This window comes from Phaseolus vulgaris, chromosome 9, assembly GCF_000499845.2.
Source record: "Phaseolus vulgaris cultivar G19833 chromosome 9, P. vulgaris v2.0, whole genome shotgun sequence".
Taxonomy (NCBI): Eukaryota; Viridiplantae; Streptophyta; class Magnoliopsida; order Fabales; family Fabaceae; genus Phaseolus; species Phaseolus vulgaris.
In genome coordinates this window covers 7,638,449-7,651,521 of record NC_023751.2, presented here as the reverse complement: position 1 = coordinate 7,651,521, position 13,073 = coordinate 7,638,449, and the positions used below count along the sequence as shown (strand labels likewise).

General features: G+C 29.2%; 1 protein-coding gene and 1 pseudogene across 15 annotated transcripts; one reads left to right on the top strand and one right to left on the bottom strand.

Annotated features, from left to right (window-relative positions):
• Positions 1 to 2,841: 2,841 nt before the first annotated feature.
• Positions 2,842 to 11,761, bottom strand: LOC137821455 (pentatricopeptide repeat-containing protein At5g27460). Of its 15 annotated transcripts, none has more exons than XR_011082809.1 (6): positions 11,592 to 11,761; positions 11,301 to 11,514; positions 9,008 to 10,249; positions 8,873 to 8,924; positions 6,787 to 6,995; positions 2,842 to 3,283 (listed from the first exon to the last, which is right to left on the bottom strand). XR_011082809.1 is itself a non-coding variant. In XM_068626061.1 (5 exons), exons 1-4 carry the CDS (start codon positions 11,624 to 11,626, stop codon positions 8,897 to 8,899), a joined length of 1,515 nt encoding a protein of 504 aa, XP_068482162.1. In that variant the 5' UTR covers positions 11,627 to 11,761; the 3' UTR covers positions 6,640 to 6,995; positions 8,873 to 8,896. The 15 variants fall into 15 exon arrangements, 4 of the variants coding, with proteins under 4 accessions (XP_068482162.1, XP_068482164.1, XP_068482163.1 ...); XR_011082810.1 differs by lacking the exon at positions 2,842 to 3,283 and adding an exon at positions 3,433 to 3,573 and having other exon boundaries at positions 6,787 to 6,931; XR_011082808.1 differs by lacking the exon at positions 2,842 to 3,283 and adding an exon at positions 5,667 to 6,495 and having other exon boundaries at positions 8,825 to 8,924.
• On the top strand, positions 5,482 to 6,490 carry LOC137821457 (glutathione transferase GST 23-like; annotated as a pseudogene).
• Positions 11,762 to 13,073: the final 1,312 nt, after the last annotated feature.

The following is a 13,073-nucleotide window of genomic DNA, read 5'->3' as shown; positions in this document are numbered from 1 at the left end:
AATTTTTCTACCTCAATTTAGTTCATATAAGTGATAATAGCTTATTATCAAAGGTTGACTTGGATAATGTACATTTCAAGGGTGATGTGTTGTCAAAACCAATGTGGGGATACATTAATTAGATGAAAGAAAAGTTTTAAACGATAATGTTTGATTACTTCACAATAATAGAATGGAACCAATCCTTAAAAGAACATTGGATTAATTTTTTTTAGGTATTCAAGTGTTTTTTTTTATCAAAAATAAGTTCGGTAGGTAAACTCATTAGAATTTTCACCAATACTATAACACTCTCTTTCTTTCCACATATTTAGGGTTCACGTGGATATAAGTGTTTAATGGAGCTTGTTTGGTTCAGTGAATTGGCTGACAAGTACAATGATGAATGCATATGTTGAATTAGTATCATAAAAAAATTAGTTTCTATGAAAAAAAGTCACATACATCTTCAGTATTTTATCTTAATGCCCCTTACACGTTTCATGCATGTAATCACTTCAGCTTTCTAGTGTGTAGACATAACATTGTGGAAATCAATTTTGTTTGTCATATTTATTTAAGATTTTGAGTATTTTTGAATTTTTATATATTTCATATATTTTATTTAAATAGTACATTAAATATTTAATATTTATATATATTTATAATTTTGAATATTTTATATATTTTAGATTTTTTTTAAATAGGACATTAAATATTTATACTTTGTATTTATTTAAGATTTAAAAATTTTAGAAGTTTTATATTTTTATTTAAATAGAGCATTGAATATTTATAATTTGTATTTATTTCAAATTTGGAATATTTTATAATTTTTTATATATTTTAAATTTTATTTAAATATGACATTAATTATTTAAGATTTGTATTTAGGATTTTGAATATTTATAATTCACAAATAAATTAATCAAATTAATTTTTCAACAATTTTTAAATAAAACAGTAAATTTGTAAATTTATAAATAACTCATATTTTTTTTAAATAATTATTCAATGATACTACACCTAATTTACATAATTTCAATTAACTCAAAATCAACACCAAAATACCTCATATTTCATTATTCAATTTTTTAAAAAACAAAAATAAATTTTTAATATTATATTTTACATTTATAAAAAAATTTAAAATATCATCACTTACAAACTTTAATATTTTTTTTTTCACATTAACATATACCAATCCAAATATACTATTTTTTTGGCAATTTTTTTTTCTTTACTCTTCCACTCCCTAATCAAAATACATCTGGAGAAATACCGAATTTATTGAATTCATGTTGAAATTCATGTTCAAGAAAAAAAAAAAAAAGCAATGAGAAATAGAAAAAAAAAAAGCTTGTATAGTTCAATTTCCTTCATTGCCCTTTACCATGTAGTCCTTACTACTTAATATTCAGAATTAATATAGCATAAATAATCTAGTATGTTTATATTATATAATGAAAATAATTGATTATATAATTCATAACTTTTAATAGTTATTAATATTTTTTTAATATATATATTCATATATTATATTATAATAACAAATATTTTTTATTTATTAATGCAAAATATATTTAATACAACAATTTTTTAATTTGTAATATAATAAAAAATCTACAGTCTTAGTACAAAAATTTTAATTTTATTAATTTTGTTTAAATTAGTTAATGGTTAATGTAATTGAACACATGTTGATTTACGTGTGTGTGGTGTGAATAAAAGAAAAATTAATGTTAGTATACAATTAACTTGAACTATTAAGGATTTAAAATTTATAAAAAGAAAAACAAAAAAAACAAAGAATAAAAGACCTACTTGAAGGTTAATTACATATTACGTCAATTTGTCCTCTTTGATAACATGTGACAATAACTACTAAAGATTAAACATGCTCAATTATTAATGAAGTGTAAATAAAACTAACAAAATTAGAGTTGTTGTACTAATATTATAACTTTTTTTATTGTACTAAAAATTAAATATATCTGTACACTTATTGTACTGAAATCCATGATTATTTATTAGAAAAAAGGTTTTTGCTTCCTATACCCCACAATCACTCATGCACCCCATAATTTTTAAAATGATTATTCTATCCTTATATTTCAAATGGTGACTTCCAAATTATCTATTTTAGAAATCTTTCAAATTAAGTTTTATGGAGCCAGATTTTCAAAACACTTTTTGAAACAAAGTTTCCAAAATATATGAAAAGTTCTCGGGAGCAAACTTTTCAGAACCCTACATAAACATTTATCTTCCCTTTTCATAAACATTTATCTTGACTTTTCAGATTGACAATCCCAAAACATTACAGATTGAGCAATGTGAAAGTTTTCCAAATTAAAATATCTTACAAGTTGAGGTTGACACTAAGATCAGTGATACATATTAGAGAAATAAAACCACAAATGGCAATTTTGCATTGGGTGATGATACACAAACAAACATTCCATTCTCTACACAACACATATCCAACACCAATAAAATTACATTTTTATTCTAAAACATAAAATACTTTGGGATGAATCAACTAGAAAAGTAAAACTATTAGTTTTTTATTAGCTGTTCGAAAGGTATAAGAAAATTGAAAGGTTTACATGTAAAACTTTCCTTTGCATTTTCATTGAATTTAACTAATCTACAAGGCTCTGGTTTTATATAATAACTTATTTAAAAATAATATTTTTATAATAATTTAAAACTAACTTAAATTCAAAAACTACTTTTAAAAATCTTTACAAATTTATCCCATTTCTAAAATATAATTAATGTTGTTCAACTTTAGTTTTGGGAAAGAGTTTTCTTTAAAAAAAATACAAAAACGCTAACGAGAGTATTAAGACAAAAAAATTGAAGGTTGTAAATAAAATGAGTTGACACTTTGAGTTAAAAGAGCTTTCCAATTCCGTTACAGAGCCTAAATGATTTGACCCTTAGTCATCTTTCTCTTCAAATATCTACTTTCGTTTACTATTAGATAGTTCATTTATTTGAGCACTTATTTCGGCCTCGTTGTGATAACTTTTTATCTTCTCAAATCAACAGAAGCTTCTGTATCCGGGTGATTACTGTTCATCCGGATTGAAAAGGAAATAAATCTGATGTTTGTATCTGGGAGTTAGCGGGGATTAGGGGGAGAAGAAAAGTGAAGAAAGGGAAAAAGGCTTCCCTGATGAGATGAGAAGATTTGGAGAGAAACTTTTTCATTTTACCATATTACCCATCCGTTCACCTAACCTATGTGCCATAACTGTCTATGCCCGTGCCATCTCATTCTCACGCATGAGATTCCCTGCATAAACACAACACAAACAAGAATTCTTACATTGTTTGGTGGATAAATTCAAGTGTGTGGGTGATGAATAAATGAGAGGGATGATAAATATGGAAGAGAAGTAAAGGTAAGTTATTTGTTTTGAGTTGAGGGAGTACTTAGCAGCGGTCGGAGGTGCATGGTGGATATGCGCGGTTCTTGGTGGTCGTTGGACGGTTTCGCTGTTGGTGGTGGGTGGTGGTTCCGCTGGTGGTGCTCGGTGGACGGCTAATTCACAGTGGTCGTTGGTGGTTCTGCATCTTTGTTGTCTACGTTTTTGGAGGTAAATTTTAGATAGATTTAGAATTTGGAGAATAAAATCTGAGAATGAAATGTTGAGAAATTTTTTTTTGTAATGTTTAGTTATTTATTTTATTTATGTTAATAGATGTATGCTGTTGCCTTTTGATTTTTCAAGTTTAATCACATTGATGAGTATATTAACGAGCATTAATGAAATTTTGAATGAGTTTTCTGCTAGTTAGTTTTTTTTTTTTAATATTTAATTTTTTTCTTGTATTTGAAAATACGCAGAGTTTATGTATAATTTTTTTTTTCTAAAAATAAAGTAATTTTTTTTATAAATATTAGTTTAAATTTATAAAATAATTATAAGTATACAAAATATTTAAATATTTAATTTTTTTCTAAAATCAAGTAAAAAAATTTATAAATATTATTTTGAACAGGTTTAAAATAATTATAGATAGTCTACGTATAATATTTATTTTTTTCCTAAATCAACTAAAAGACTTTATAAATTTTATTTTGAATTTATAAAATAATTACAAGTATTTAAATATTTTAAAATATTACTTTATAGATAGTCTACATATAAGATTTTATTTATTCTAAAATCAAGTAAAATAATTTTATAAATATTATTCTGAATTTATAAAATAATTATAAGTTTACAGAATATTGAAATATTTTAAAATACATAGTCTACATATAATATTTTATTTTTTTCTAAAATCAAGTAAAAGAATTTTATAAACATTATTTTTAATTTATAAAATAATTATAACTATACAAAATATCTAAATATTTTAAAATACTACGAATTATACATCCAACACATTATCAGAAATAATTTGTTCCATTTCGAAAATAATCTTTTAATTGCATACAACTATAATTGAAAAATAAATAATTCACAATTACAACTTTGTTCTCAATAATATTTATCAATCATAAATATGATCCCAAAAATTTATATAATTTATAATTTTCCGAAGTTAGCTCGAACACAATATTGAAAATAATGTTTCAATTGCCGAAAAAATAATTTTAATTTTAAAAAAATATAATTCACAAATAATTAATAAAAATAATTTTTTTTATTAATTTTTAAATATAAGGGCAAATGTGTAAAGTTACATTTTTATCAATTAAAAAAAATACAATTTCAATCTCATCCATCACATCACTCACAAACTTTTATAAACTTTCCCTACACTTTCCCCTCTCTTTACCTTAATCCAAACACCCTAACTTTTTTTATATTTTCTATTTAAATCATCTCAAATTCACTCCCTCATTTCCACTCCCTAATCCAAACAAAGTCCTAAGGCTCGGTTTGCATCCGAGTGAACAGTGTTCACTCGGATTGAAAAGCATGGAAAAGTTTCATTTGCTTCCACTGATTTGAAGAGAATGGAAAGCGATGATTTGCGGGATGAGGGCAAAAATTATCTGTTGTGCCTAGAGAAGAAAAGCGATAAATTTCACTAAAATAGTTTCATTAGCACCCGAGGTATTATAAGAGGAAACCAATGAAAAGTCAAAACTATCCTTAACTATTATTTTTATACACATATAAAAATTATGAAATAATAATATATTTAAAATTTAAAATAGAAAACTATGTATAAAAAAGTAATAAAATTTTAAATAATAACTAAAATAATAATAATAATAAAATAGAAATATAAATTACATACTTAATAATAATTAAAATAAATTATTAAATAATAATATTAACAATAATAAAAATTAATTTTTATTTTTATTTGATTTGATTTTATGAAAATATTATTTATATATATTTATAAAATTTTAATTAACTAAAATTTGTGTAAAAATATCTCATATTTTATTAATGAAATATTTATTAAACAAAGGGTAAATTTGTAAACTTACATTTTACATATTTAAAAAAAATAAAAATTTCTTTACAACCATCATATCACTCACAAACTTCAATAAACTTTCCTCACAAATCCACTACAATATACCTTAATCCAAACAAGGTCTCTTTCTTAACACTTTCCTCTCAAATCACTCCAAATCCACTCCATCAAATCCTCTCCCCAATTCAAACACAGCCTAAAATGAACAAGTATATGCTACTTCTGATTGATTGGTTGACAATAAATAACTAAAATAATGGCACACGAGAATGAGAGTACTGCAAGTGTTTGGATCTTAATTCGTAAGTTAAAAAGAAGGAAAAAATGGCAGAAGAATCAGTGACGTTATTAGGGTTCTGGGGTTGTCCATTTACCCTCAGGGTCAAGTGTGCTTTTCAGTACCAGTATGTGTAAGAAGGTCTCAGGAACAAGAATGCCATGCTCCTGCAGTATAACCCAGTCAATAGGAAGGCACCGGTTCTGGTGCATGACGGTAAGTCCCCGGCAGAATCACTAGTGACTATTGAGTATATTAATGAAACCTGGAAGCAAAATCCTCTTCTTCCATATGATCACTATGAAACGGCCAAGCACGATTCTGGTCCAGAAAAGTTGATAAAAGGTACTATAATTTAGAACACTGCATGTTTCATGTGCTTTTTCCCCCCCTTGTTAACATTCAACTTTCACTATTCTCAGTGGGTGCCAGCTGTTAGGCCACCTTTTTTCCAAAGGAGGGGAGGAACAACAGAAGGCAGCACAAGAAGCTCGAGAGAATCTAAAGACCCTTGAAGGTGGATTAGGGGGAAAGCACTAACTTTGGAGGTCAAAAAATAGGCTTCGCTGATATTCTCATAGGCTGGCTTGGATGCTGGGAACCAATAGTGGAGGAAATTGTGGTCATAAATCGGATTGATAAAGAGTTCATGGATAAGCTTGATTCTTGGTTTGATGATTTCTTGAGCTTCCTGTTATCAAAAAATGCATGCCGCCTCGTGATGAACAGCTTAACCACAAGGCCTTCCCACAGGGCTTGACATCTTCATCCACTTGAAAAGGCTTTTTACCCCCAACAATATCATGCAATATGTGATGATTAGTTAATGTTTGATATGTGTGTATGATATATAAATTGTGTATTGTCATATAAACAGACACGTATCTGAGCTCATGGCCAACCTCTCATGCTGGAAAAGCCGAAAACTACCAGGGAAATTATCGTTTTTACTCGCATGTAATTGTAGTTTGAAATGACAATGCCAATTACCATCTTAATATACTTTTACACGAGCATGTTATAAAATGCTGTCATTACGTTTAAATACAGTAAACATGTTGAAAGATATTTACCAGTATGCTGTAACTGATTGATAAATGGATGAAACTTCTCCGTTGATTTTGGACCTAAAAGCTTTTCTGAATTCTGATTCAAATCCCACAAAATCTTTCAGCATCTGTCAATTCGCATTAGTGCTCGTGCTCCGCTTGTTTTAACCTAAACATTGTACATACATACACGATGCATGAATCGGATTTTTCCTAGAAAAGACATACGTACCCTACAGAAAACAAATGGGAATTACTCCATTAAAATGAACCCTGTCAAATGCTAAAAGATTAGACGGCACAACACTTTTCAAACAATATGGAGATGGGAAGGCCAGTTCATCAGCAGAAAAGTGTATCCTAAGCAATACTTTGTACAATTGAAAGACCAAAATTGTCAATTCTAATAGTTGTTTGCAGTTTGACCTTCAACATGCTACCCAAGAAATAAAAGTGATCAACAGAATGGTAGAAACAAATATCTACACCATGACTGGCCTTGTGTCTTTATACAGCTGGTGCAATCTGGAATGGTAAGATAAAAACAATGGGTATTGCACATCTTGGTTGTTTGCCTTATAATTATTAATACCGTAGGCATATAATAAAAAATTAACGTTTCAATCATACGGTAAAACCCTATAAAACCAGTATTATTGGCAAGCACACCAATTATCAATGTAATATTGAATAAGTGATAGTCTCCATGGAGACTCGCATGATACTTGCTAAACAAACCATTCACTAACTACAGCCATAAGAAATATGATTTCAATTGATTTGCAAGAATTTAAATAAACAAATAAATTAACAAGCTAATATGATGATGTAAAGGTTATAAAGGTATTTTGTAAAACACGTGGCAAGTAGCAAAAACACGAATCAACCATGGTAATAAAGTGTTTTAAGAGTTTAATTTCACCAAACCCTTTCCTTGTGCAGTAAACCAGTTCTAACAAGTCTACAGCTCACTTTAACATCAACCTGTAATATATCTCAAACCCAATCCCTTCGTGAGAAAGCATAAGTTCATTAATTAAATTGTAAATCTCTTGAATGGCTAAACCATACAACTTGCATTAAGAATAAGGGTTTTTCAAAAAAATACTAAAGTTTTGCTCTATTTCTAGATACAAAACCCATTAGGTACTCTTCATCAATCAAGATTTAAACACAATTTTCAAACCATAAATCATGTAAAAGAGATCAACCCAATACAAACAAATAAATGAAGAAGACTAAAGAATAATAAACCTAGATTAAATCTTAGACTAGATGTATGAGTAAGAAGAGTCTAGCTTTGTAAAATCCCAAAAAAATAAGAGTTTAGCTACCTGTTTATGAAAGAAGAAAAGTTGGTGTAAAAATGAGGATAATTGGTTGAGCAATCATAGAAGTCCCGGGGACCACTCACGGCAGTCACAGTCTGTCTCAAGAGGTTCTTTCCAAATTGGTTTTTCAAAAATTCACTATTTTAGGTTTTTATTCCCTTCTTTTAAATAGTAGTGCCACTGCATCAATGATTAGTTAAAGGCACAAGGTTTTTTGCAATCTGGACTATAGCTAGTGCATCACTATTATTATAGAAGTTAAATAGATTACCATACATGATGGTTTGTGATTAGATGTCTCTGCATGACATATTTCCTTTAAAAAAAAAAAAAAAGATATTTTTATTAAAAAATGTTTATAATTAAAAAAAAAACAAGTTTTAAGAAATAAAATAAAAACATCTAACTATTAAAAGAGTAAAAATAATTTATTTTAGTGCTTTTCAAAAAACACAATAAATGCTGAAAAAAAGTCATTATGAAAGGCACTTTTTGAAAGCATAAATAAATGGTCCCTGGGCAATGCCATACTGAAATTACTGTTCTATATAGCAAACTATATTTCAACAAGTTCGAAAATTAAGGGAATTGAACATCAATGTAATTACGAAAAACCTTGCTACTTATGGAACTTACAAAAATATATAACTAAAGATGTTGGGGTATCTAGTAAGCAGCTAATCTTCAAACACAACACATGGTTTCTTTGTCTGATTAAAAACTGGTCTTACCTCCTTAGGTACGAAAAAGATGAACTTGTTTACTAAGGAAAGAATTACCCAAGAATGAAATTGACTTCCAGGTTACTGCTTCACCTCTGAACTTTTCAGCCTGAACACATCCACAAAACAAGAATTATTCTAAGGAGGGAAAACTGCACAACTTGTAATAAAACGCAAGGGAACTGATGTTACCTACACAGTGAAAGCTTTAACAATGGAATGTGCCTCATCATCCATCTCAACCTTATCTTCATCCATCATTTTAAGGATATGGAAATGTGGTTTGTTGGCATAAAGGTGCATTCTTAGTAATATTTTATACAATGATAAATTAGCAAGACCAAAATTATGGATATCTGTAATATAATTGTTGGCATATTCAAGATTCCCATCTTTCTCCAAAAACTCTGCAATGGCTAACACAAGTCCATGTGGTGGCCTCCAATGACAATTTTTCATCATAGCCAAAGCTCTTTTCATTGCAATAATAGCCTCATCTATTTTTTGCCTATTAACATATCCTTCTACAAGAATTTCCATTGTCTTATAGTTTGGACAACCACCCTTTTGCAATGTGTGGAGATGTAATGATTCAGCTTCTTCCATTAATCCATTCCTCACATATGCACCCAAAAGAACATTAGAGACTCTGATATCATACTTCTGACAATTAGATTCCCATTCTAAGAAGATTCTCTTGGCTTGTAGAATGTCCCCAAGCTTCACCAAGCATGTTAGTATGCAAATGTAGTTAGCACAACTGATTCTTTCACCAACTGCCTTACTAGCTTCCCATAACCGTAAGACTCCTTCCTTTTCCTTCAAAGAAGCATATAGTGTTATGAGGAAGAAGTAACCGAGACGATTACAGGTAGATAGTTTCTTTTCAGCATCTTTGAGAACCAGAATGGCTTTCTTAGGTTGTCCTGCTTTCTTATAAACATTGGCTAATGTAGCAAGACTGCTCCATCCCACTTCAACGTTCTTGTCATTTTGCATTTGTCTAAAAACTGTCTCTACTGCTGCAGTCCCATATCCTTCTTCCTCACTATAAGCATTCATCCAAAGATTGTAGGAGAGCACATTGCAGGGTACTTTATTCCGCTTCATTTGCTGGATAACAAGGGGTACCTTCCTGTACTCACATGTCACTAGATACAGCTTCATCATCTCATTAAAAGGGTGAGGGCTCACCACTAGCCCCAGTTCATAGAGCTTCACCATTAAAGCCTCAGCCTTACAAGTGTCCCTATATCTTACATAGCCACGTAGAAGGGTGAGACAGGTAGCCTTCTTTGCAGCCGAGTCACGTAAATTCATAAAATATTCTTCAGCTTCCATTAAACCATAATTTTCAATGATTAACTCCAATTTCATAGCATGATCAACTGGGATCATATGGAAATTTTTCTGGTTTTCTATCCACTTAAATAACTGTAAAAGAAAAATTAACAAATTTAAATTGCTTATCTAATTGACTATACTATCTCAAAACCTAATTGCATTGCAATAACATGCTTGCCACAGAGAGAAAGAATGCCTTATCCGGAACAGTAAGGTATGAAATGCCTTACATAGTAAATCCTTGAAAGTAGGGCAAAGTGGCAGGCCTAAAAGCACTAATGGTAGTGTATTGCAGAGCAGTCAATGTCAAACTTAGTGCAAATGATTTATACTACATGCACAATCATAGTTAGTCTATGGCATAACTAAAACAATAAGTCAATACAACAAGGCATAACAAATAAAGAATACAGCACCAAATCAATTGCTAAATAAGTTTAGGCCTCTAAGGCATGAGCCAAAGTCTCGATACCTAAAAAACAAATATAAGCAAGAATTATCCTTATTTGTCAATCAAACTCATCATCTCCAAGATATTGTGAGCTTTCTTAAATATTATTGCTATCATCAATAATATACTCATATCTCATCCTCTTTCTTTTCATTTCTCTTCACTTTCTACATTATATGCCGTTTTTTCCACTCAATCTTCAATAATATCCCCTGCAGCTATAGCTTGACTGCCTCGAAGTTGCTTTTTTCAATTTTGTTTGCTGTTTAGTAAACGTTGTACCCTCCCTTGCCCCAACTAGGTTAGCAAAAACTTCCTAAGTCAAAAGTATTTTCACAAAAACCCAGTTCCTCTTTATCAGTTTCTCCATATCCACCCATTTCTGCAACCATAATAACTATAAACAATGTCATTTAGTATCAAGAATGTCAAATTGTTCTCTTAAGAGTTTTGCTATACTAGACGAAAACCAAGTCTTCCATCTGCTGCTGCTCAAACCTGCTTCTCTTCATTATGTGAACCTATTGTATAACTTACAAGAATACTTATTTCACTATTACTACAGGAAACTTTAAAACGTAGATTAATTTAAATCTACTTAGATTCTCAAAATTGCGCGCCAAAATCAAAGAACAAAATTGGAAGCAATTGACTACTTAGAGTATAATAGATGGCAGAAGAAAATGGAACCTCGAGGGCGTGGTGGTAGCGTTTCGATCTGACGAGGGTTCTGGCAATGCTTCTGAGCTGGGAGGGTGAAACATCGTTGCCTTCGTCCACCCAATTTTGAAGCACCAACAATGGATTCTGCTTCGGGGATTTGAGCTTGCGCAAGAACGGCACGTGCAACGCCGAAGCGCGAGAAGTAACGGTGCTGCAAAGAGTTTTCGCGCCGAACACAAAACTATGCAGTGAAATTTTCCGAGTTAAGAAGCTTGATGGTAATGAGGAAGCGGAGAGAGAAGAAGGAGTTGGGCGTACCGTCTGATTCCGGCGGAGAGGGAGCGGTTCGCCATCTCGGGGCCGATGAACGGACGGTGCTGATTTGTTCAAGTTGGAATGGACGATCGGAATCAATTTGTTTGCCACGAATGCATAAAACCACACAAGGCAGAAGTTTGGGTGTTCGTTTTCCTTTTCCTTTCAAATTAATAAAAAATCAAACCAAACTAATCATTTTTTTGCTGAGGATAGATTTATTTTAACAAATTTCATTGTTAAAACTGTCTTTTCACCAAAGTTAATTTTTTTAAAAAAAATTACAGAATAAATAAACATCTTGTAAATATTTTTATGATTATTATCATATTAATAATTTTATTTTTTTATATATTGATTACTTTATTTATATCTAAAAATTAAAATACAAAATATAGCTATATTTTTTTAACCATATACACAGTACTCTTCAATAGTTTAAAAATTTAAAAATGGAAGTTAATGACACTTTGAATATATTTTTATAAATATCTTTAAAAATAGAGAACTCTTAACTCTATAAAGTAGATAAGTCGATTGTGATATGTAAATATAAATATATCCTATAATTAAAATAAAATCCAATAAAAAAATGAAATATACTTATGTAAAAAATCTTATATTTATTATTTTAAATTATATTTAAATATAATAAATAATTTTATTCTTAATTTTCTGAAATTTGAAGTACATCATTTAATTGAGAAATAATAGATATAAAACTTTAAAAAAACTATTTTGATTGATTTTTGTATCTTTTAATTTTTGATTTCTTTGATTATAAACACCTCTAGTTATTCCTTTTACAAGGACTTGTTTTAATGTAAATAGGAGTGTGTTATTTACCAGTAATAACTAAATTATCTATATTAAACTTGAACCTATTCAATAATATATTTAATATGGTGTAATTGTTTTGAATGGGTGATGTGGATAATGAATAGTTTTTAGATTATGAGTTGTTAAAACAAAAGATAGGGGAGTAAATTTAGAAATATTGGTCATTAAAAACATTTTTTTTAAAATAAAAAATTTTATGTCAAGTATCATTATACAACTTGACATCTCAGCTATGTTGAACGTCTCAAGTAATAACAATCATCTGTCATCACATAAAAGAAATATTATTAAAAAAAAAATACAAAAATATGAAAGAACTGTACCAAAACTCATATGTTAACAAAACATAAGTAGACTATATATATTCATAAAAAATTATAAAAACAAACTAAATGGTAGTCTATTATACCGATGGAAAAAAAATTCTATGAATAAATCAAAAATTAGTCAACTTATCAACACACGCATTTTTTTCGAGAGAGTAATAATTTATTCTCTCCTTTGGTTCTAAAAGTGAGTATACACTTTCTTTCTCATTCTCTTTTTCTTTTCTCAAGTTGAGAACATGCATGGTTTAGTTAGAAAATAGGCTTCAGAAAAATGTTTTCTTTACTAAGGTTAAAATCTTGGTTTGGTTAAGAAGCT